The 24,805-nt window shown below is 38.4% G+C and overlaps 1 protein-coding gene across 13 annotated transcripts in view; it reads left to right on the top strand.

Annotated features, from left to right (window-relative positions):
• Positions 1 to 24,805, top strand: part of CEP350 (centrosomal protein 350) — a 79,511-nt gene that overhangs the window by 3,572 nt on the left and 51,134 nt on the right. For 8 of the 13 annotated variants that reach the window (XM_030031631.2, XM_030031636.2, XM_030031630.2 and 5 more), the window contains 9 exons: positions 7,937 to 8,022; positions 9,689 to 9,732; positions 10,676 to 10,790; positions 11,558 to 11,690; positions 14,498 to 15,111; positions 15,649 to 15,759; positions 19,572 to 19,685; positions 22,757 to 22,900; positions 23,722 to 24,377. In XM_030031631.2, the coding sequence (XP_029887491.1) occupies positions 7,947 to 8,022; positions 9,689 to 9,732; positions 10,676 to 10,790; positions 11,558 to 11,690; positions 14,498 to 15,111; positions 15,649 to 15,759; positions 19,572 to 19,685; positions 22,757 to 22,900; positions 23,722 to 24,377 (2,007 nt within the window). In that variant the 5' untranslated portion in view covers positions 7,937 to 7,946. Of the gene's footprint in view, positions 1 to 7,936; positions 8,023 to 9,688; positions 9,733 to 10,675; positions 10,791 to 11,557; positions 11,691 to 14,497; positions 15,112 to 15,648; positions 15,760 to 19,571; positions 19,686 to 22,756; positions 22,901 to 23,721; positions 24,378 to 24,805 lie in introns of those variants that run through there. The other 5 variants (XM_030031635.2, XM_030031641.2, XM_030031638.2 and 2 more) reach the window with 3 other exon arrangements.

Genomic DNA, 24,805 nt, shown 5'->3' with positions numbered 1-24,805 from the left:
CATTGGGAGGAATTGTCATACCGAAACAGAAGAGTCTGGATTTAGGGTTCAGGCCCTTAATGCATTTAATGGGATGGAATTATTTAAATATGAGAAAATATTTTGTTGCTTTTTTTAGCTAGTTCAAGAAAAAGTGTTCTCAACAGAGTCCTGGTACCAGTCTTCAATCCCAGGTCAGAGACAGTGCTGGTCACTGTTCTGCTTGTCGTGGGTTTTGGGGTGGTTTTTTTTTTTATGTCTCATGTTGTTATTAAGACATTTTTCAGATGCTGCTTCTGAATGCAGTTTCAGAGCAAAAGCATCAAACTTGAGAAAGTGACATTTGAAACATTTTCTCTTAAGTTTTCATGCACTTTATTCCACTTTGAAAGAAAATAACGGTCAGTCTGCAGTTGACAGCTGCAGATGAAGCTGCTGCTCTGCTCATATGTCTTTGGTATTGTTGAGCAGTTGAAAGCTGTTGTCTTAAATGCTCAAAATTAGCAGGTCTGGTTCTTGTACTTGGCCGCGAGGTTTGCCTGTAAGGTCTAAGAAGACTCCCTCACAGTGGAGTGTTCCTTGTGAGATGAGACAGGACTTGTTGAAGAATTTGAGCACATTCTGCTGAATGGATTTATTATGGGCTGCAAGAATTGAAATCTTCTAATGTGCAATTTCTAGTAACTGGAGGTGGAACGAGTGAACTTTTGTTTTGAAGGCCAAGGAAACAAATGCAGGAGTATTTTATTTGCTCTTGAAACTAGGGTATGTCACTTACTTTCTTTTCTGTCATAAATGCAAAGATCTTTGAAGTCAAAGAAAGTACAGAACTTCTGAATGGATGGGCAAACCCTCATGTGCATCTCCTTAATAAATGGATGCATTCTCTGTGCCTTTGTACTCTGATTTCTTAACGAACAATGAATCAAGTTACACTAGCTGTTACAACATTCATTTCAGTAGATTTCCTCTGAGTACCTCCTAGCATATGATGCAGTGCAGTAAGACGTTCAATGCATTTTACTTTCAGTAAAATCGCTAATCCATTTTTTTAGTGCTAGGGGTTTTTTTTCATCACTTTTACATCACCTGTGTGAAGCAGAGACACTTTTGCAAGTTGCCATGTCTTTTCATAGCAGAAGGGTGTTGTAAATGTCCGTCCTCAGCATACAGTTGGAGAGAATCAGATTCAGTAATGTTTCATTTATAGAAAAATCTTCACTATAGTTTGGATGCAAATTTAGTAGCTGGCTGATGCCAGTGGTTTAATCTTAGAGCTCGTGAAACATACTCCTATTTTTCTACTGCATTTTCTGATACTTGATGGATTTATGACTGTTTATGTCGCTCATCTTCCTCATTAACAGTTAGAGGTAGTGACATGTGCTTTGAAATTCTTTACTGCTTTTCTATCTGCAAGTGTGTGGTGTGTCTTGATTGCTCATTTTTTTTTGTACTACCTTAATATCCCTAAAAGCTTTTTTATGTTTTTCTAGCTTAAGACAGATCAAATTGTATTGGTATTTTTCTTTTACTTTTGAAGCTTTTTTCGTTTCAATTACTGTTTTCCAAAGTCATAGTGATTGGAATGTGAGTTCTTCTGGTATGTTTACTGTTTGCATTACAAGACAAAATACTGAATATTATCTAAAATTTTACTCATTCAGAGCAGCTAACATTCACAAGCTCCTTGGGCATTGTTGGTGTTTGTTACTTCCAGCTTTTTCTTGCATCAGCTTTACGTAATTGTGTCCATTGTCCTTACATACAGCCTCACTCTTGGGGTGTAATGCAATCTGGACCGGTAAAATGTTTCTAAGTCAAATAGTATCAGCAGACAGTCAAATTAAATACCAGCAAAACTACCTATAAAGGTACTCTGCATAGTTTGAACCCCTTGACTCTTTAGCTCACCACCACTTAAAAATCATGAGAAGAAAAATCTCCAACTTTGTAGCAGAAGTAATTTTGGAGGAGCAAAGCAGAGATTACAGACTCGAGATAATATGGTGGAGAAGTGTTAAGATGAAGTTTGTGTCCGTGAAGCATTGTGCAGTTGGAGTCGTACTTGGATTTTGAATATTAACTTCCTTTCAGAACCTTTGCTTCTGAAATACATTTCATTGGAAGGCTTATTATATAAATGAGCATTGAAAGAAGGTGGGGGGAGGACCCGTTTGACTCTGCAGTGTCAGCTATTGATTCTGGAGATGTGGTGCTTTTTTGACAAATACATCATACATGTTTGTTGCGCTGGAACTTGTCCTCAGTCCTGAGGAAGGTCAGTAAATCACCTGCATCTAATGCTTTGGGAGACAAAGTTTTCTCAAAATATGTTAAGGCCAAAAAAAAAGTACGTTACTCTTGTATCAAAAAGTATTTTAAAGGCTCATAAACATAACCAAAAAAAGTCTTAGAACAATGTATTATGGGTATTTTTAGCTCTCATTTAAATGGAGTAATGCGATATGGTAAAAGCTTGGATTCCAGACAAAAGAGTAGGTAAAGGTATTTGTATTCAAGACTCAAGCATATAATCATAAATTGTATTCTGTGGTATTTGAGGAGACATGGAAAGTGTTTCTGGCATCTTTAAATAGAAATTCCATCACTTTCAGTGGGCTGGCTCAGAAAAATAGTTTGCTTGACTAGTTCTGATTGTCTGTCCACCTGTGTATGTCCATTATTGCCACTAATGCAGAACTGTAGCTGCACAGAGGGGAGCTCCAGAGGGTCTTTAGGCTTCAGAAGTCAACTTTCCATTATTTGTACATGGAAACTTAAAATATTTTTGTAAACAGGAAAAAACATCCCTAAAACCTTTTATTTGTCTCTGTGCCCATTTCCCCCATGGACAAGTTGTCTGTGCTGTGGGAGGCGTGGGTGCAGTGGGACACGCTGGAGCAGGGCATATAGACTCCTGTGGTATCTCCACAGGTAAGAAGGTGGTGAAGGGAATGGTTCTTGTTTTCCCCAGTCCTACTCAGTGTCCTCGAGGTGAAGGCAATAGCAGCTTCAAGCATTTGCTCTTGGGGGATGACTGTAGATTATGATACGTGACAGCAGCTCGTACAGGACTGGGACTGGCCTGGCTGTTCCCCAGTGTTTCCATTCCTTCTCGTTCTGCTTGCATGGAGGTTGTAGCTAAAACTAATAAAGCAAAAAGAACAAAAAAGCTACTTCTAGACCATACCAGATTCCCAGTCCACTTTGCTTTACCACCTAAGCCCATTGACTTTCTGCCTGAATAAGGCAAGAGAGACCAAGGCATAAAGAAAGGAAAAGATGATTTCTTTTATTGGCACTGCTGCCTTACTGTAGCTTAAACCATGTGAAGTGCTGGCCTTGTGTGCTGTATACCCAGTTTGTAGCAAAACCTGCCACTTTGGGAGTTAAACTTTTAAGAATCTCCCATAGAAGTCAATAATTTGTTTCTTTCCCTAGTCTTAGCAAAGCTTTATCTTTTCTTTTGTGGTATTCCTTTCATTTGGTAACCCTTGTGTTTTTATAAGAAACAAAGTCTTGAGGAATACTGTTCCCTACGCATACTCGGGTTTTTTTTGCATAACCACTAAATGTTAGTGAAAATAAGTGGGTGATCTTTTACTGACATTCTCTGCCCTCTCTGAATCTGTATGATTCAGTTTCCTCTCCCATTTCCTTGTTTCAGTGCCATGACTTCTGAGTTTCCTCTCCTTTTCTTATCAAGGTTGTGCTACTAAGAAAAAAAGTCATACTGAGGGTGCTTGAAAAACTCTACAGTTGGGCCAATATACCAGTTTCTTTTCTTCCATTTTGCTGCTCTCTGTGCTGATTCTTCAAAAGTTCATTCGATCTTTCTCTCCTTCCTGTCTTTCTCCATTCTCTTCCTTTTTATATCCTGCTTCTCTCACCACTTTTCTTTCTCTTTCCGCTGCCCTGTTTTTCATCTCTTGACATTTTTGTTTACCTTTACTAAGCATATTCTACTTTCATATCTCCTGTTCCTTTTGAAATGCTTGAAATCCTCTTCCTACGTTGATTTGTTGTTTTGCTATCTGTTGTACCTTTCAATGCCATCCTTGGTATGTTTGGTAGTAAATGTAGTGCTGGTTTCTCATCTTTTGTATTTGGTAGCGGTTTTCTCTTCGCTTCCATTTCCTCCTTTCTGGTGTCTTCTCATGCACTTTCTGATCTGTCAGTTCTCTTCAGTGTCTTCCCCTAGGAACAGTGTTTGTAGAAGAGAGTGGTTGTTGTGTCTGTGTCCCCACTCCCCCAGTTTCTTCCAGGAGTTTGGAGTATATCCTTTCCTTGGTAGTTTCCTCTTAGGTCCTTAACTGCAACAGTTCTGCTGTGCCTTCTCTTGTGTACTTTGTGGGTTTTTTTGTCTTGGGCAAATGAGTAAAGAATGAGATGGGCACTTGACATGGGATTGAAATGTCAGAACACATGGTGTTTGTATCTCAACCATTCACCCAAGACAAGGCTTGGCAAACCAGCCTTGAATCAACCTGTGTAGGATGTCTGTGTCTACCAGTGAGCAATCAAATAACCAGGAGATCAGTTCTGCTGATTCTCCAGTCTTCCACCTTTTTTCAACAAACTTTTAAGATCCTCATAGCCTTATCCAACCTGCAGATAACCTTTTGCCATCACTGCTGTTTCCTCAGAAGTTCTTTGGCTTTTCATGTGTTGAGCTCAATCTCTTCGTTTAAGCTCTATATTAAATAGTGATGGATCATTTAGTTTAGCAAAAAAAAAATCTTTTTGAAGCAGTCATTTCAGAATGTAATTTTTACAATGTGTTTCTTAAAGTTTTTCATGGGACATTGAAACAACTTTTGTATTGATGTAAAATGTATTTTAAAAATAATTTAAACTTCCTTTGCATAATTTTATAGTTTAGTATTATTCTCTGATCAATATTGATTTCAGTGTATTTTAGTGTTTAACTGGTTTGCTACCCTACATGCAAGTCCTATAAATAGGCATGACAACTGTGCCTTGATTTATTTCTTTTTTCTCCCCCAGCCCCTAGCTGTATCCTTGATAGCGTTAAAGTGTCTACTCTGTCTGGTTTAACTTTTTGCAGAGACAGGGTATTGAATTATACAAGTACTTGGTTTTTGTAGGGTGCTGCTTATTCATGTAAGCTATAGCAATAGGAAAATTTATTTTAGTAATCTGTGGAATTCAAAGGTTGGTGGGAATCAACATCGTTTGTAGACAGCTTCTGAAAAGCTGATAATTTCTCCCACCCTTCCAAAGGAGGGGGAGAGGGACATCTAAAACCCAAACCCTTATAGTTATGAAGATTACATTGCGACTAAAAACTACTGCAGTGTTGCCTTCCTGAAGCTGTAGACAGCTCCAGAATGCTCAGTTCTTACATGTCTGTTTTTTTCCAATCAGCAGCAACCTGACTTAAGCAAAACTGCTTGGTGGATCTCAGATGGCTGCACTGAAGCCAGAAAGAGTCATATTGTACGCTTGGAGCTGGCACTGCAGGTATTCGTTAGGAGAAATTTAGCAGGATGCTTTGTGATTACTTCCCAGCTTGTACAGAAAGGAGGAGAGGTTGAGTGGCCTTTTATACAGGGGCATCATATACTTTTGAACCAAGGCATTGAGACAGAATTACTGACCATTAGTGATCATCAGCACGCATCTGTGAGTTGTTAGTAGAACTAAGGTGTTCTCAAAAGTGTGTTCACTGTTTGTCTGACTTGTGTTCTGTTCAGCTCACGTAAAGGGCTGATACCTTTTACTTGAGTGTCGGGATGAAAGGTGTAACAAGCAATTACAAACTTTTTTAATTAATCTGGTACTTTTTGTAGAGAGTTAGAGAATACATGGAGTATATTACAATACTACATTCACAGGGGCATCATAAAGTAAACTGTATAGCTTTGTGTGTGTATAATAATGAGAATAATTCTAGTCCCTGACTAAGTTCTCCTGTCCATACTAGTAATTCTAATGATAAGAATAAATCCCAAGCAGTTACATGAAGAGATATACTTAATCCCTTAGGAAATGGTTGCTTGTTTGGAAGTTCTCTTATGCTAAATTTACATATTGAGTAGGTTTTGGTACATTTATGTTTGGGCAAGAAACTGATAGTGGTATGATAAGACATTTCCAGCAGCTCTCAAAATTGGTTCTTTATGGAAAATTCCCCCATTTTTTTTAATATTTGTTTTCTAATTTTCTAGCACAACAGCTCTTTGCTCCAGTGATGGAGAAGATCAATTAGATTATTTCCAGGGCAGAGCAGCATTATGATTTACAGCATGAATGACGTGAGGCACAAAGCTGCCATTCTGCATGAATGAGCTCTGCAGCACCTGTCTTAGAAGCAGAATTTTCTAACTTCACTTGGCTCACTGCCCATAGCTAGATACTTAAAAACCAAAACAAAACACCCCCTGCTTCTTTCTAGAATTTCTGCATTATTGCAGACTTCGCTAATGCATGTGTATGTGTGTGTTTCTGTATGTACATATATGAGCTCTCATACCTTTTCCACACCCTTTCTAACATTTAGTTGGATTCTATAAAGAAAGGCAGAACTAAAGGTCTTTTGAAGACCTGTGTTCTTATTATTGATAGCCTTTCTTGGGGGCATAAGAACAGTTTTGTGGGATAACTCACTGCCATAAATACAAGCTACATGACTGAGTGTGAGGACCAAACTTCACTCTTTGTCAATGTGAGTATCCTTAGAACCACATATGATAAAAATCCTTGTCAGAAAATATACAATGATCTGCTCCAGTAAGTATTACACAGTGTTAATTTTGTGGGATGTTAGGTCACCTTTTATCAGAAGAATGACCTTTATATTTGAATGCTCTTTTATGTGGCACACTGTGTAGGGAAGTTAAAGCAAAAGAAATTTTCAGAAAATAAGAAAAATGAAAAATTATATCTGGGAGTGCATGAGAGAATAGAGAGGAAAATGTGCCTTTATGGCTCTCTTACAGGTCCAGAACTTCCTGTATGAATTTGTGGTCACCTAATTTTTTCTTTCCATAACATAAATATCCTCAGTCTGTTGTGAAGACAGCTCAGTAAGCACGTGCCACCAGATACGAGGTCATTGGTGAGAGGGTAGGGACAGTGCTGACTAATCAGAGTTCTTGTTGGCTGTATGAACTCCTCTTAGATCTCTTAAACTTACTTTTTTCTTATATAGCACTTCTTTAAATTCTGTTACAACTTTACGTATGACAGCCCATCTTTTGCAATGAAAGTATTGAGAAATAACTATTTACATAAATTACCTGTCTTTTCTTTTAAAAATTATCTTTCGTGATTGAGTAGCGCTTTTTTTTTTTTCCCTTTATTAATAACTCCTTTGGTGATGGTGGCTGCCTGGTTTGTTACTCAGAGTTCACACTTTTTTCAATTCACTGAGTCTTGCCTTTGAAGTTCACAGGAAAACAATGGCAGCTCCAGTCCTGTCTTTTTTCCCGGCTGTAGTGTCATGCGCAGCAGTTCTGTTCTGCCTTTTCCTTTAACAGAGGTAGGCAACACATTCATCTGTCACTGGTGGAATTGCGGGTTTTTTTTGCCAAACGTTCGTAGGTTCAAGCCATGTAGTGCTGCCTCTGTTACCCATTCATGTGCAGTATTTCGGTGTGGTCATCTTCAGACTTGTTGGAATTCTTAATACTATGTTCTAAATTGCGTGACCTCTGGGTTTCCTTTTATCAAGTTCACCCTTCTTTGTAACAAATAAGAACAAAAGCAAAACCCTCTTTATCCACAGAATTACGTGGTTTCTGAAAAACTGCAAGCTATAAACACATTTGTGATTTGGTGCTGATTTTCTGATCTTGTTCATGATGTGAGTTTGAAGTCATCATGTGAGGTGAACATTCATCATAGTGATCAAGGTTATGTTCTCTTTAGCATAAGATACATTCGCTCTTACTTTATACCTCTGATTATTACATGACTTTTTTTTTTGTAGATAAATTGACATGATGTGGAGCAACAAGTCAAATGAGGTGCCTCTACAAAATCCAAGGCATAATCAAACTAAGGATTCTACCAGAGGTATGGGTTTTCTCTGTTTTATTGCCTTGTTTTGGAAGACGTTTTATCACAAGTTGTTTGAAACTTTGGGGAGGTTTTATAGTAAGCATTCTGCTGTCTCAATTTGGAAGCTAAGACCATGTGTTACATGGCTTCCTTTTTGCAGAGATAGCAGTTTCATACTCTGATCTGCAGAGTATTTGCTGATCTGCATTAGGAATTGCCAGCCTATGATATGGTTGCCAAGATGGCACAGAGACAGATTTTCTTGAGTGCTGTAGAGGAGGAGCAGTGCAGGAACAGAAATGGGGAACTGTAGGCTCTGGAAAGAAGTGAAGAAGAGCCTGAGAGGCAATTGCTCCCGACTCTTGCTCAGTTCCAAAGTGGTGGAGAGCTAGACACTTGAATAGCAGCAGTACACCGCCACTAAGATGACTTACAGCACTTCTGTCTCCCTGAACTGGAGAAATCGTGTTAGCTTTTTGCTGTCATGATTACTCTGTAATTTAGGAAAGGAGGGGGCAAAAAAAAAAAAAAAAAACCAACAAAAAAAACCCCAGTACATCCCTGAGAGGAAGAAAGCTCTAGTCTGCAGAACAGCTGAGTTGCGTGTTAAGTCTGTGGTTCAAGATCAGTCTTATGATCTCCACTATGACAAAACTGGATTCTAGAAGCTATTTTAAAAGTGGAGACAGATCATTATTTTATCTGTAAGAGGATGTTATTGCTGATCGTGTCCTGTGGTATGTTCTGTTTCTTTTAAAATTACGTACCATGTGAAACTGAGGTGTTCTGTAGACATGAAGCACCATCTCTTGAAGTCAAAGCAAAGTTGTTTCTATGCTACTTCGTTAACCCTCTTCCTTTGTGTTGTTGCATCTTACCTGAAATGAAATTGGCGGCTTTTTTACTACAAGGAAAAGGTTTTAATTTTTTTCCAAACTCTCTAATACTGCTACTCTCCATGGTTCTGATGCACAGTGAGGTTTTGGATGTTGCATTGTGTAAACCATTAGATTAGAAGACCATTAGAAACTAAAAGAAGAGGGCAACTGAGGAAGTAAGTGTTTTTAGAGGAAAATACTACTGCATCCTACTGAACTGGATTGCACATAGACCATGTGATACCTGTTTAGATTAAAAGGCTGAAGTTGATTAGTACCTCTTGCTTGTTCTTCACAAATATTGCTTCTATTTTTTTTGTAGGGTGTACAGTTCAAAAAGATTACTATTCAAAATTCACGTGTTCAAAGCTTGGGTTTTGAGTAGAGTGTTTCAGTGACCATGTATTCATGCTTAGTTCAGTGAAGAAGAAAATGGAAGGGCGGGGGGGAAGTAGTTAAACTATAGTGTAATGGAAAAATGTAAGATATTTGTGTTGGGATAGATAACCAGCTTTATTTTATCTTCTAAACATCTTCTATAATGTGTGGTAGATTTGATTTCAAGTGTAATAATGCATTCAACCTAACTTAGCGAAATCATTAAATTTTACATTAAATACTTTATTGCTCTGTTAAGATGAGTCTTGACTGATAACAGCCTCTCATAGAGGAGATTTACAGGCTGGAACTGAGTCATTGAAAGAACTTGATTAGTGAGCCTATGAAAATTGTTTTGAAGCAACATTTTATTTCATTGTTTTCCATGTAATGAGAAATCTATTTCTTTGTTTCTGCCCTGTAAGATCTAACTGCAGCATGGGCTACTTTTTCTCAGACTAAGGCTGCTGTAAGTACTGATTTTCTTCTCTTTCTTTTTTTTTTCCTTACTCCTTTTCAAATCAGTTAATGGCTACAAAAGCTTTAACCAAAGTATTATTTTGCTCAGTGATTGTCTGTTCAACAAGTTGAAAATAGGGCAAGCAGTTGGAGTACATGCATGTTGAACATTGTTGTATCTTGGAAAAAGTTTTCGACAGACAGTAGAAGAAATTTTTGCCCCAGCAAGGTTAGTCTTGAGTATAGTAATACATCCTAAGTCTTGAGTGTAATATGACCTTTCTGTTTAAGAAAGTGGTGACTTATAATTTTCCTGAAAACTTGAAAAAATAGCTCTCCCCTGCTTACCCAGTCCAGTCAGAAACTGGGACAACACCATTGTATTTCATATTTTTGATCTTTGAGCATTGGAATTGCTGTCGTTCTGTGGGAACTTAATTTAGGTGCTTAAGATATCACACTAGTTTCTAAAACCTGGCTTCAGTGAAGCCAAACAGCTTTGTGTTTTGGGGAATTCAGCTCTTTCCCGTAGCCTTGTCCCTCTCTTTTTTTAATAGCTGAGCATCAGTGTAGGGTTTTACACGTGGAATCTTGTATCATGCTCCATTTTGGAGAGAGTATTATAGAATTTATTCCAAGTGGAATTAATATTTCATTCAGGCTAAGCATTAAGACTCTGAATGGCATGTTGTTACTAATTTTTTCACAACAGCCTACTTATGGAAACAAAACTATACAACAAAACCTAATTTAGATAATCTTTTTATACAGAACTTAATATGTAGTTTCTGGCCATAAGGCTATACAGTTTTCCAACATCAGCCTTGTGGAGTTGCTTTTGCCTGCAGTTTTATTCTTTATGAAAATGTGGAAAAATTTGTTATGTTGGGGAAAAAAAATGTAGCTTAAAAATTGAAAACAATATTCTAATTTGCATTATCTTTGAATTCTAGCTACGTCATATAGAGAACAAATTGGAAATAGCTCCTACCAGCACGGCTGTATTTGATTCTGTCATGGATGCCAAGAAGCCCTCTGCTAGTGCTAGCAGGAAAATAAACAGAAAGGGTATGTACTATTGAGGACATAGCGTGTAAGGCAGGGTAAAGCCACTGCATTCTGGGAAAACTTGATTTCTCCTCCCTCCCCCTAAGTTGCCTCCTGTTAATGATCTTTATTCATGAAACTCTAATTGCCCAGGAGAAACTAATGTTTGCTTCACTTAGCTTAGAAAGAAAAGTGTGCTATCATAGTCACTTGGTTAGAGAGAGTGACAGGACTTTCCCCACGCCGTGAGTGAGCAGTGCTTATCCCATTTTGATACCATGTTTTTGTGTGTGTTAACGATATTATATGCCTATGTTTACACTGGACTAGCTGTTTATATTTTTTAATGTTTGTCAACCGTTACACTCTGATAGAATGCTAAATCTGATGCTTCCTTTATTTCATGTAAGGAGAGCGTTTGCTTATAAGAAATAAGCCCTCGTTTTAAATATTAACTTTTCAGAGCATTCTGGTAGTGTGCCACTGGAGAAGAACAGACAGATCGACCTCTAGTGGCAACGTAGTCAACTTTCACAGATTTAATTACTTATAATTAATGTTTAAATATTATTATCTCTCTTTAAATATGATCATTGTTTCAAGCACTTACCACCTTGCTCCTAGTTGTTGAAATCAGCTTGTTGAAAAAGAGAGGGACTTTAAATGCTATTTGGAGTGCTGCTCAAACCAAAGGAAAAACTGTGTTCTTAATTGTTCAGCCCCAAGAGCTTTCTCTTTCTGGAGAGATAGGTACATAGAGGATTCTTTGGTTTCTGCTTTGATTTCAGCTTCCCGGTCCTCCAGCCAAAATAAATCAAGCAAGGAGAAGGCCTCACGCAGCCCTCTTCGAGCAACCACTCTTGAAAGCAATGTGAAAAAAAGCAATCGTGTGGAATTTCGTGAACCATTGGCTTCATACAGGTTAGTGCTGGGACAGTTGATTATTAAAGAAAAATATGCTAGGATAAGAATTAAGCTAATAGTGATGTTTTTGACAACTCCTCAAAAATTGATTTGCTTCCTTCCCTCACCCACTGTCCTGGTTTAGGCTGGAATAAAGTTAATTTTCTTCTTAGTAGCTGGTATAGTGCTGTGTTTTGGATTTAGGATGAGAATAATGTTGATAACACACTGATGTTTTAGTTGTTGCTAAGCAGTGTTTATACTAAGTCAAGGACTTTTCAGCTTTTTATATTGCCCTGCCAGCAGAGGCTGGGAGTGCATGAGAAAAACTGGGAGGGGACACAGCAAGGACAGCTGACCCAAATGAGCCAAAGGGGTATTCCATACCATATTATGTCATACCCAGTATATAAACTGGGCGAAGTTGGCTGGGGGGCACCGTGGCTCAGCAATTGGCTAGGCATCGGTCAGTGGGTGGTGAGCAATTGTATTGTGCATCACTTTTGTATATTCTCTTAGTAGTAGTAGTAGTAGTATTTTCCCTTCCATTTCTGTTAAACTGTCTTTATCTCAACCCATGAGTTTTACTTCCTGCCCCCTCCGCCCCAGATTCTCTCCCCCATCCCACTGTGTGTGTGTGGGACTGAGCAAGCGAGTGTCTGTGTGGTTAGTTGCTGGCTGGGGTTAAACCACGACACCCACCAGTGTTGGACAAAAGTGTCTTCCTTTTTAAAAAATGTTACAAATTTATTTTTTGTTCAGTAAATGAGAGTTTAAAGTCAAATGTGTTGAAATGGGGCCAGATCATCAAGTTGATGTGGCTGTGGCCTCAGTGGCCCAATAGGTTTGATAGGTATTTAGTTTTAGTATTAAGGACCAAAAAGAGTATTTCCTACGCTTTTCCAACTTTGTTTTCATTAGTTCTTCAGCACACGTTCCCAAATGTATTACCATAAGACAGAGTAGACCAAGAACATCTAGTACTGAAGATGCATTCAGTTTTTGTGTGTGTGAGAAACCCAAATAAGAACAGCTGTATCAAGGAGAAAAAGTGGCACAGAATATTGCAGGGCATAGAACATGGTGGGGTGCGAGTAATGAAGGAAAATACGGAAAGCCTGTTTTTTCTAGCTACGTTAAGTTCTGTAGTGAATATAAGATGCCTCAAAAGCTTTCAAAAAGACAGACAACCTGCAGCAGAAATAAACTAGTTATAACTTGCTGTAGTATCAGAGCCTAGAAGACTTTTACCATAACTTCTTCAATTCCCTGTGTTTTATAAGCAGTGTGTGTTCTTTGCACAGGTATCCCTGATGAATAGCTTGGTTGGGTTGGTAATAGTTTTTTATTGGATTCTAACACATACTTTGCATTTTTTTTCTAAATGTTCTCCCAGTGAAATCAAATTGCTGTTGAGTGATTGGAGTGGAGTTGGGACAGTGGTATTTTTTTTTTAATTCCACTACATCTCTATTAATAACTGTTATCCTAACATCCAAGTTATGGTGTCCTTTTCCATTTCTTGTGTCAGCTGTGAGTTCTTCTCCTTCCTTGTTGCGTGGGAGGCTGATTTGGATCGGTTGTGTAATCTTGGGTCAGTTTTGTTAATTGAACAGCTCTGGTGTCTACCCTATCTGGAATAACTTACTTACATCAATTACTTTTTTTAAAAACTTAGTAAATTTAACAGACTTCAGGGAGAGGAAGAAAATGAGAGCAGCTAGATTCATGGCATTATATCCAATTGAAAAGAATAGCTTTCTTACAATAAAACGACTGTGTGGCATTGGGGGGATTAATTTGGGGATTAACACCAGAGCTGCTATGTTAACACATTACTCCTTCTCTGAGAACAGCCTGTAGTCAATGCTTAAAGTGTGCATAGGAAAACAAAACCAGAATAATGGGTGGAACAATCTCTGTGTGTGTATATTTATATACACTTTTGGTGAAATTCTATGCAATTAAATCACTCAACTTTTATGTTGATTGGTAATGATTACTACACTATTTAACAGGACCGTGCTACTAGAGAAAGAGAGGTAGACAATTTCACAAGTACAATGTTATGACCTGCCTTAAATGAGTTCTTTAAACATACTTGCTGAAGAAGCAAGCCAGGTAGCCTAGGTGCTGGATTTTCACATCTTCAGCCCCTCATCAGTAAAAATATTAAATACATTTTTGTCCTATCAACATATGTACCGTGAGTGTATTCAAAGATAGAGTCTGCTTTTCTGTGAAAAATTGCTAAGAGGTCCTTAGTTTGTTGAATTTCTAAGCTCTCGGTAAGCTCTACGTTTGTTACAATACAGCCAGTTCACTCTGGAGTTCTTGTCAGGGGCTTGCCTTTTTAATGCTCAAACACAGGGCAGGGGTTTTTGGTGCAATTTATGTCTTCTCAGCTAATGAATGTGCTGTTGAGGAGCTGTGCATGTGTGCATAGCTTTATTTTAGAGAACATAGATTAATTATTCTTCTCAAGTTTTACATTTGGTTTTTATTTAAAGCTTTTTTAAATTGAAGGGCGACATTACGGCTTGCTGATTTTCTACATGCCCTAATTTCAGCTCTTCAACTTTATATATAGTCCTGTTCAGACAGAGAGTGCAGAAAATGAAATTTTGAACAGAAACCTCTTTCAGTTTTGTCAGACTTGCACTATTGAATGTGTGGTGATCAAACTTTAAAAGAACTTGCCTTTTAAGTAGAGAGAAGGTATAGGAAGTAATTCTTTTAGTTAATGAACATGCTGATTGCTGGGTTGGAACGTCCTAAAGTTGTATTTCTGATGGTGACTTTTTTTTTTCCTTCTATTACATCAGGGATACATATAGTTCTCTGTCTTATCACAGTTCTAGCCAACTTGAGGCCAAGCAACTGCTCTCTAGTTTGGACTTCAGTGAAGCAGAAGGGAAGACTGAAATAACAGGCCGTATGATACATGACCGAGATGAGCACGATCTACACAGCAGAGATTTTGAAAGCCCATGTTGTTCTGCTGCAGATGAGACTGTTGTTAGGTATTTGAATGACCGGCCAGCAATTGATGCCTTGCAGAATGAGGCATTTCTTAAGGTTGCAGCACCTCCAAGATTGGAAGAGGAAAAAAACAGTGGCTGCAGAGGAGATGAAAGTAGCACTAGAACTCCTCAGAGTAACACATCCCAGGACAGTGAACTGAAAGTGTCTTCACCTTCTGCCACAAGTACTTCTAGTGCTCATAGGCTGGAAATCTTGAAACGGCGGCAGCATGATGCTAAGTTGGAGAAGCTGAAAGAGCGGATTCGAAAGCAGTGGGAGCATTCTGAAGAGCTAGGTGGCAGAGGGCAGCACTCAGGATATGCTGAGCAACCTGTCGTGATCACAAACGTGGAGAATGCAGTGACTCCCAAAGTCAGGAAAGTGGCAGCTGCACCTGCTGCTCCATCATACAGAGGTACGGAGGTGCAGATCCCTCCCTTGTTGGTTATACGTGGTGAAGGAGGGGAGTTCAATTCATTGAGCAATATGTCAAAGCGTGGACGTGACTCATAGCTGTGTTTGAGCAATAGGGGAGTGGATAGTGTGGTTTGATCAGAGATACAGATAAGAAAGAGAAGAAATTCTTGCCAATTTATGGAAGTGTGGATTCTCCTGAAATTCTTCCTGTCTCTTCATACAAATTACTAAAAAAAAGCAGCTTGTTGTATTAGTGTTTGGGTTTATTTCAGTATGTTTTTTTATGGTCCCAGAGTTTAGTAACATTGTATTGATTGAGAAAGCCTTTCATGTTTTTAATAATCTTCTCTCCACCCAGTCTCCTGTTTTTCAACTGTGAGCAAGTAGCAGACTGGTATGTTGCTTTCTTCTAATTTAGCATTAGAAATACAAGTAGTTCCTTTCTTACTTGGTGGTTTCCTACCTCTTCCACTCTGAAAAAGCTTTATTTACATTTTACACAGTTATTTTAAACTCTTAAATTGTTTACTTTCAGGTTTCAATCCTGCTGAAACAAAGATTCGCACTCCAGATGGGAAGATCTGGCATGAGGAAGAATTTCACATTAGTCGGGAGCTGTATAGAGATATAGCACTCCAGTTAACAGGTGAGGCACAAACTGGATTGGTGAGGTCACACAACCTTCTCTAACAGGCAGAAAAATATATTTTGTACAAGTCTACAAAGTCATGGAAACAAAAAATTGAAGCAGTGTTAAATATACTGTACTTCTTTCCACAGGTTGTTGAACACTAAAACGAATAAACAAATCCTTCTCCCCATTCTCTCATTAAAATACTTTTAATGGAAAACTAGTACTGAAAAGAATCAAATGATGGCTTTTCTTTGAAACAAGAAAAAAAAAAGTCTTTGCTAGAACAATTTTTGTTTAATTTTGTGACTTCTTTATACATGTTCACATGAATGAATGAATGCAATTTCCTGTTTAAAAGGACAAAAACCAAACCACTTTTTGTTTTGATGAAACCTATATTATCTCATGAGAACAATTTAGACCTTGGGGGTTTTTTTTGCCATTTTTAACGTCATTAAAGTGATATGTGCACCATATACAGTATGTTGAAGCCTGAATTCTACTTCCTTCAATATGGTGTTAACAAACACAAAAGTTGGTCTTGAAGCTGCTGTGGGAATTGTTAGTGGTTTAGTTGGAACATACAGGTAGCTAAAGGGGAGATGGGGGGTATCTGCTGTGGAAAGTCTCTGGGAATACTTATTTAAAATGGAGTAGGTAGCCTGCAGTAAAGGGGTATGCCTTCAGCTATGTGTGGTGGTGAGATTATATGGCATTAGGTTGGTTTAATATCTCTGAACTTGTAGAACTTTATTGCTTTATATCAGAATAATCCAAGTCTTGAAGTTCTTGGAGAAATTTGTGTCCCAGAGATTTGTACACATGGACTTTTTTAGAGGTCTTCCCTGGACTCCCTGAGGAGGGGCAGAACAGGTAGACCAGAAGAAGATTCAAGAAACCTTCTAAATAATCTAGATTTTATTTCCTCTACAGCTCTTTTATCTTCAGTATTAGAATGCTTGCATAGGATGTGGGAAGGGAGACTGTGTAACTTTGCAGTGGTAAATTAACAGAACATTACCCCACATGAAGGAGTAGGAGGGAATGTTGAATGCTAAAAGCTTAGAAAACTGTTACTCATTCCTCTTTGCTTAATGGTCTTTTGAAAAACATTAAATATTGTTGCAAAATGGCAATACAGGAAAAAAGATGTTTTGTGGGTGATGAGCTCGTTTAGCAACACAGTATTCTGATGCTTAAAACTATGAGCCAAGATGATAAAAAAAATGCTGTGCATTTGCTTGACAGTTATGCTGCTAAAAGACCAAAACAATAATACATGCTTTATGTTTTCAAATGGACTGCTCCAAGACCCAGTCTTTATTATTCACTCTGGAAAACTGCAGTACCATTGGCAGGACTTTTCTCTGGGTGATTTAGGATAGGATGCCCAAGTGTGCTTTTTGATTTGCTAGGCTGGTTACAGTGGAGCGCTGTAAGGTTGAATTGCTTTTGACTCACTGAGTTGGGATGGGGGGGAAGAGATCAGATGAATAAAAAGGAAGAGAATGGAAAATAAAATCCCCTCAGAACCCAGGTTTGCAGCTTAAGAGTTTGCGTATTAAAAATAACTTTTCTCATTGGTCAAAACGTTTAAGACCAGAGGAAAATGTGTTGAGATTGTAAATATGTAGGTGTTTTTGTATGTTGATAATACAGTGGCTGGTATGGAAATAACTAGACTTAATAACTAGACTAGTTTTCTTTTGCTTGTGCAGCTTGACAAGGCACTGAGGAATTTTTCTGGAATCACTCATAAAAAAGGTTCAGAAAGAAGAGCCACTTCTTTTCAGTAAAATTGTTTTGCAAATACTCTATTCAGCATCAGCCCATGAAAGTAATGCCAAATTTCTAAAGGCTTTTAATCCATGCTAGCATTTACTTTTTTAGTTTTGACAAGCATAATATAAATGATTCATGTGCTTTTTATAGAAATCCAAATTTTTTTAAAGTTTTGTTGAAGAGGTCCAATTAAAAAGATGTTTGGATCATGTGTTCACTGGACTTCTGCCTACAAAAGGAAGGATCTGTGTGTGTGTTCACCCATAGTCCTGTCCTGATGCCATGTGTAGAACAGCTGTCGTGGAACGTGTCTCCTTTCTGACCTGAAAAGATTATATTGAATAGCTGATTCCAAGTAATCAAATGCTGGTGCTGCACATAATATATACTGTAAATGTATTTTTAGGTTGTCGGATTATTTATCCATGTGTTAATTCTGTATTAAAGTTACAGCACGTGGAGTTTTTCGTGTGTACAATCAGTTGTATCAAAACTGTTCCATGCTCTCTAGTACTAAAATAAGCGGTAAGATCTCTAATATCTGCAGAAGCATTGTTCTTTACTGCAACAAGATTTTTACATGTAAGCATAGACCATCAAGATCGTCTTTGTTTTCGTTTAGCAGTTAGGCTAAAGGATATTGTATGGACCCCAAGCTTCCAGTAATTTGGGCTTAAAGATGGTCAGGATTTGCTGTACTAGAACAAAATTGCTGTAATATGAATAGAGTGAGTGGGAAGCAGCCTGCAGTTTCCTGGTATCAGGAAGGAACTGTTTGTCACTGAAAGAGGCGAGGAGGCAAGCTAGATATCTGCAAACGCTGTCACGGAGGCCTCTGGTACTTGATGCATTGATTCTGTCTTCCCTACGCTGCTTGTCAGCCTCAAAGACGACTGGAAAATATTTAAGGAAAGGATATTAAGAGGGAGAAAGACTCTTAAAATTCCATTCCCACATCCTTTAATATGACCTGTTGTTCTGTCTCTGATACTTCCTATGGGCACCCATCAGAGAGTAGATTCAGCTGAAATTAGGGGCTGTAAAAGTTAGTATTGACATCTAAATAAAGTTTCAGATCTATCCATGGAGAGGGTTGCATCCTGAGTGTTTTAGGTTGTCTGATCACATTCTTTACAGAAGAGGAGCAAGAAAACAGTGGTAATAGTGGCCATGGAGTTCCTTATCTACAGTTCACTTTCGGGATTAAGAAATGAGCATCTTCGAGGCATGTAGAGTGCTTTAACAAATCTTTGAAAATGTCCAGTGTAGACTGCTGAGACTATACAGCTTGCCTGTCCTTCTTGAACAATGCTTGTCTCTTTGTACCTTAGGCAGCTGGGAAGCCCACTCAGTGAGGTGGTGATTGAGCCACATCTCAGGTTTTCTTTTTGTTCTTTGCCCTAATTTGAAAACATGGTAAAATATGACTTTATCTTTGGTAAGTGTTCCTGACATCTCTAAAGCCTAAAACCTGATTGTGTTGTAAATGAGGGCTTACGTGATACAGAATAGTTCTGCATCACTGGGTGCATTCTGCGACAAGTTTTGCAGAAAGTAGAGCACATGGGTATCCTGTCTTTCATGCTCCAGCGTGGAGGCAATGAGTGAATGTGCTGTCATGCGTTAATGTGGAAGCAGCAGCCCGTGTGTTTCAGAAGTGAAGGAACTAGGTGCTCTTGTGGAACATTAAGACTGTAAAATGTAATATCTATAGTAGAAGAGAACCAACAATTGTTCCTGTCAAACTGTCAACCTTTCTTTTAAAATTGAAAATGAACTTTGTAAAGTTCTATTGTGGCGTTGCTGTGGCTTTGCTGCATTCCAGTGCGTAGGTAAACAGCACTTGATTAAAAATTTTCATGCTATGAGGATTTTAAAATGCTGGACTGGGAGTAATTGATCCCAATATATAATCTGGGAGAGTCAGTGGATTTTATTGTGTTTCTCTGAGTTCCGGTTTTTCAAGGTAAATGTTGAAGCAAGCTTGTTATTCTGTGTTCTTTCCTGTGGGATATCACTTAACAGCTTTTGTTTGTTTTTAGAGGATTCAACAGTGAAAGGAAAACCTAGTGAGAGAAACAAAGAGAAAAAAGCAACCAGACCAGTGCGGAAAGTGCAAAAACTGACACGGTTGTCGAGTCCAGAGTCCAAACAAGGTGACTAGCTCTACTGTAGAGGGAAGACTGTGGCACTTCCTTCAGAGATGAGTTTTGTCTTAAGAAATAAAGAAAAATTAAAGCATATTGCTTTCAAAGACTTCTCAGATGTGCCATAATGCTGTTGTAGTGTGTTTGTAATCTGTATGCTGCATTGGGGATGTGTATGTTTTGGTTGGTTGGTTGGCTGTGTGTGTGGGGGGGGGGTTTGGTTTATTTTAATTTTCTGCCTTTCCACTTGCTGTGTGCACCACCTTATGGAAACTGCTGAAGACTGTGTGTTTCTTGGTGGGGCGGGGCAGGTATCCTTAGGTATCTGTCAGGCCAACACAGACAAAAAGTAGCAATAGCTCTGTTCTGGATCCTGCTTCTGGTTTACTTTTGTTGAAGCTGGTTAGCGACTGAGCTACAGCTCAGTGAATAACTCTGAGAGGAGGAATGGAGGTGATATCAAAATCAGTGCCAGCAGGACTTGCTGCGTTGCACTCCTCTGTGAGGAGGGGCTGCAGTGAAAGCTGTTCTCTTATGTGATTTCTCAACGGGGAAGCAGAGAACAGGATGTCCTTCTGGCTCTTCTCTGGCTGCTGTTCTTCTATGTCCTGTGTCAAGTTGTTCCTGTCCTGCACCTTCAGTTCTGGCTTTTTCAGTTAGTGAAAAGAATGTAAAAACATGTTCCCTGACAAGTCTTACAAGTCTTGATATTTATACAGGAATGTTTATTTCTTTTACCAATTAAGAATTTTTTATTTCCAGCGTTCTCTGACATTTCCACTGTCTATTAAATAAAATTATTTAAAGAAGATTATGTGAACAGGTTACTGTAGAGCAGTGCCTTATAGTAGAAAATTAACGGTATGTGGAATTCTGTCAGTGCTGCTTAGTTTTCCAGTAATGTTAATCTTTGATACTGTGTGTAGCAAAAGAGTGAGGAAGCCTTCCACATCTGCTTTGTATTTTGTTTTATTTTTCATACAAAGTAAGTAGTTATGACTGCAATCACACTACAGACCAATTTTTTTTTTTCTTTAAGTACATGGGAGGTTACGCATCTCTTGCACCTTTTAAGGTTTTATATTTCTCCTTACATACAGTGACCCATAACTGGTAAACACTTTGTGGAAGAAAAAAAGCTGCTTTAAAAAGTTATTACAAAGGGTTTTTTTAGAGAGTGAATACGCGCTTCTGCATGCTGTAAATCATGAAGCTGTGTGTGAATATTTTGTGGTACTAGATGCTAATACTTAAAAGTAAGTGATAAGCATAGATTTGCTCCTTCCTATGCTGATCAATTCGTGCTTAAGGAACTACACTAAACTAACTTACGTATCTTTGACACTTCCAAGTGAGGGAGGAGCACAGCGATTGCTGCAATTTTTAATGGCAATGGTTATTCTCCATAGTGGATTAAATGTGAGGAGAATGATGGCCTGAAATCCCTAGAAGATAAGAACCAGATCCAAGTGGCATATCCATGATGGTCAGTCCTCCTCCAGTCATAGCAGTAAGAAACTGCTTAACATAGCTAAGGCTATAAATAACCACAGCTCATGTTCTGCTCCCTTAGCGTGTTTTAGTTCAAACAGCTGACTTGAAATGGAAGATGAGACTTTACACTGCCTTTTTAAATGCATACAGAAGTAATTGAGAACAGTGAGTTTGGCAGAGAACCCCTTTGGCTGATAATGTCTGTTCCAAAGAGGCTTGTAGTGACATGTTTCACGTGACAGATTTATAAAATACTTGGATAATTTACAATGCAAGCGAAGAGTACTGTTAGTAATGAATGAATAGTGGGCTACAGACTTCTGACTGAAGAAGATTCCTCCTTCTGGTTTAAAATAACAAAAAGAAAAGAAAGAGGGGTGGGAACTGAGGACTGGGATTGCCAAAACACTATTGGGCTGCTATCCTGGATTTCACTTGAAGTTGCTTTGGTACCATGTCTTAAAAGTCCTGATGGGCCCAGAGTACAATCCCCTTTTGTCTGGCTATGTTGTTTTCATGCTGCAGTGTCTGGGTTTGTTTAGGCAGTGCTGTCAGAGGTAGAACCTGAAATTGAATGGTTAGAAATCAACTGCAAATTGTGTATTCAAGTTATGCACTTTTCTAGCAATAACATACTGCTAAATGGTCTGAATTAGGTTATTAATTTCCTTTTTTATATGATAATTTTCTCCAAAGCTCTTTAAGGTCATTATTTCAAAAAAATAGTTAATAATATTGCAAGTTAGTGGGCTGAAAGGTGAGTTGAATAAACCTTGCATTTAATCTAACCAATATTAGGTAAAGATGCCGCCGTACCCAGTTTTTATCATTTAATTATATGTAGGATGGTAAAATAATACTAATAACATTTTGATTGGGTTTCTGTCACCTGTGAGGTAATCTGTTCTTGTATTAAGTATCAGCTAATAGGGTTATGTCTTAACTATTTTCACTCAGCTAGAGGACAGTGAGTTAGTATTGGCATAGAACAACTGCTGCTTGGTATTTTTTAACCTCTCACAAGACACCTGTCTCAGTGATTAATTATCTGTAAAAATCCCTGAAGTTTTTGTTTGGGCTTTTTTTCCTAGACTATCAGCTAATATTCTTTTAATATGAAAATTTTTTTTTTTTTTAATCTCCCACCTTTATTTTTGTTCTTCTTATTAAAACTTTTTAGATGCTTTTCTCTTTTTTCTTATTTTCCTTATTTAAGTGGAGGTGAACAGCTTCTTCTCAGACCTCTACAACTATTTCCTCTCTCCCCCCCAGTAATGTTTGCTTATACATTTTAGACCTGTATAACCCTTTTTTACATCAGTTTTTGTAGGGCTTTAATGTGCTACAGTATATTCTAGATTGTTACATTGTGTTCTATGTAGGCATGAAGCACTGATAGTTGCGTGATTCAGCTGTTGAGTGTGTTCCTGGTACATCATCGTTAGGACTGTTTTGTGTAACTGTAGCCATACCACTTATGCAGAACTAAATGGTACAGAAATGATTAAGGGTTGCAATAAATACTACTTTTTGATACGTTGGAAAATCCATCTAGTGCTTGACTTTTATTTATTACTATTGTGCAGGTGGAAACTATGTAATAAGTGCATCTTCCTGGCGGGAGGGACAAAAGCTAGTAAAAAAGATACTGGGTCCAACTCCCAGAATAGAACAGGACAGAAGAGCTGTATCTAGTGATAGAACAGGACGAGAACGAGCTGCCAAGTCTGGTAAGTTGTACTTTTATCACTGGACTTTTTTTCATTTAATTTATTATATAACACTGCATGTCTACAGAATAAAGAAAATTTCTGAGATAGAATGTAATCAGTTTCTTATTAAAATAACTCCTATTTTTAACCTGGAATTCGAGGGGGGAGAATTTTGCTCCAATCCATGGTTGGGATGCATAATCTCTCTTCTGGGTAGATTATGAACTTTTCTTGGTGTCATGCGAAGCCTGCCCTGTGCATGTGACTTGGAGCAGTACATGCTGCAAAAGTGCTCAGGAGCTCTGGAAAAGATGGGAAATAGGTTGCAACCAAAAAAATGGATCACCTGCCATCTGTCTTTGCCTCTTGAAGCTAGTGGGGAAGGGAATGGCTAGCAGTGGTCCAGAGGCCAGGTGAATTTTCCAGATGTGCTGCATATAATACCTAAGCTATGGTTGGGCATCCCTGTTGTACAGGAATTGTGTTTCTTCCAGATACTATATAATGTCATCCATGTGCATCATAAATCTTCATTGATTCCTTCACCAGCCCTTTTCAGAATTTATCCAGAATCTCAGACAGGGCAGGTAAGAGATGGTGGTAGCTGCTGTGCTGCTTATACCTGTGAGGTGGTGAGGCTGGTAAGAGTATAAAGGGTGTGAGCTCAGTCTAAGCAAATGCTGCTATATTCAGACTATGACAGTGGATGAAGCAAAAGCACATTTACAGTGACATCTGCACTCCTTCCTCATCCTCACTTTTGCAGCTGTTTCAGTGATGGCATGTAATTTCCCAAATTTTATTTTTACCTGAAATATTTGACAAGTCTTATTCTTTAGCAGGCTGTATTGGAAGGACAGGTTCAGATTCTAGACTGGATGTTACCTGTAAAACCTCTTCAAGAAGTTCTGAAAGGTCAAGAAGTAAAGTACGGTCTGAGAATAATCTGAAGAAACTGGAAGCTTCTCTTCCAGGTGGTAACCAAGAAGATCATACCTCTGTAAATAAGGACTTCTTGCCCGTGGAGATACGTGGAATTCTCGATGACTTGCAGTTGGATTCCATGAGTACAAAGCAAGAGAAAGATGTGGAAAAGCAGAATCAGAAATCTGTTTTGCCTTCTCAAAATGCCAGGAGCCACAGTCCAACCAAAAGGAAACCGGACAAGATAGCTGCTAGTGAGGAGCCTCAGGTGATCTCTAAGAAACGTCACTACGATACAGATGAGGTTCGTCAGTACATCATCAGGCAGCAAGAGGAGAGGAGGAAGAAGCAGAATGAAGAGAAGAAAGCACAAAAGGAGGCAACAGAACAGAAGAACAAAAGGCTCCAAGAGCTCTACAGAAAGCAGAAGGAGGCTTTCAATAAAGTGAAGAATGTGCCTCATCCTGAGCCTTCAGCAGCCAAACGGTTACAGGAAGCCTATTCTAAACTATTGCTGGAACGTACGTTTTTAGAAGAGCCACCTCAGCTGCCTACAGTGCAGGAAACACAGGTATAGCTGATTCACTGACTTAACGTGTTGCAGTTGTTTGCAGGAATAGGAGGTGGTATGTTTAGGAAGGTCATGACTTGTCCTGGTCTGGTTATCAGTTAAGAAAAAGGATACAATGAAAACTGTGTAGTGTTTGCTTAAACATAGTGGTTTTATTCTGGAGCCTCCTTGCTAGTGGCTGCTTTTCAGCACAGCAGGGCTTACTAGAAAGGTGAATGGAACTCATCTTTCTATTATAAATAGAAGCAGAATTCTGAATATTAGCTAACAGCAGCTATAAAGGTTGGCTCTTAAGAAAACTGTAAATATCAGTCAAACCGTGAATTGAAGAGCTTTGAAGTTGCTTTCAGTCAGTGGACAAACTTCATTAGCAGTGAGTTAAATAAGTTTGCTAATCAGAAACTGAATATGAAAGAAGATTAATAGAT

This window comes from Aquila chrysaetos, chromosome 12 (genome assembly GCF_900496995.4).
Source record: "Aquila chrysaetos chrysaetos chromosome 12, bAquChr1.4, whole genome shotgun sequence".
Lineage (NCBI taxonomy): Eukaryota > Metazoa > Chordata > Aves > Accipitriformes > Accipitridae > Aquila > Aquila chrysaetos.
This window is presented reverse-complemented; position numbering and strand designations above follow the sequence as displayed.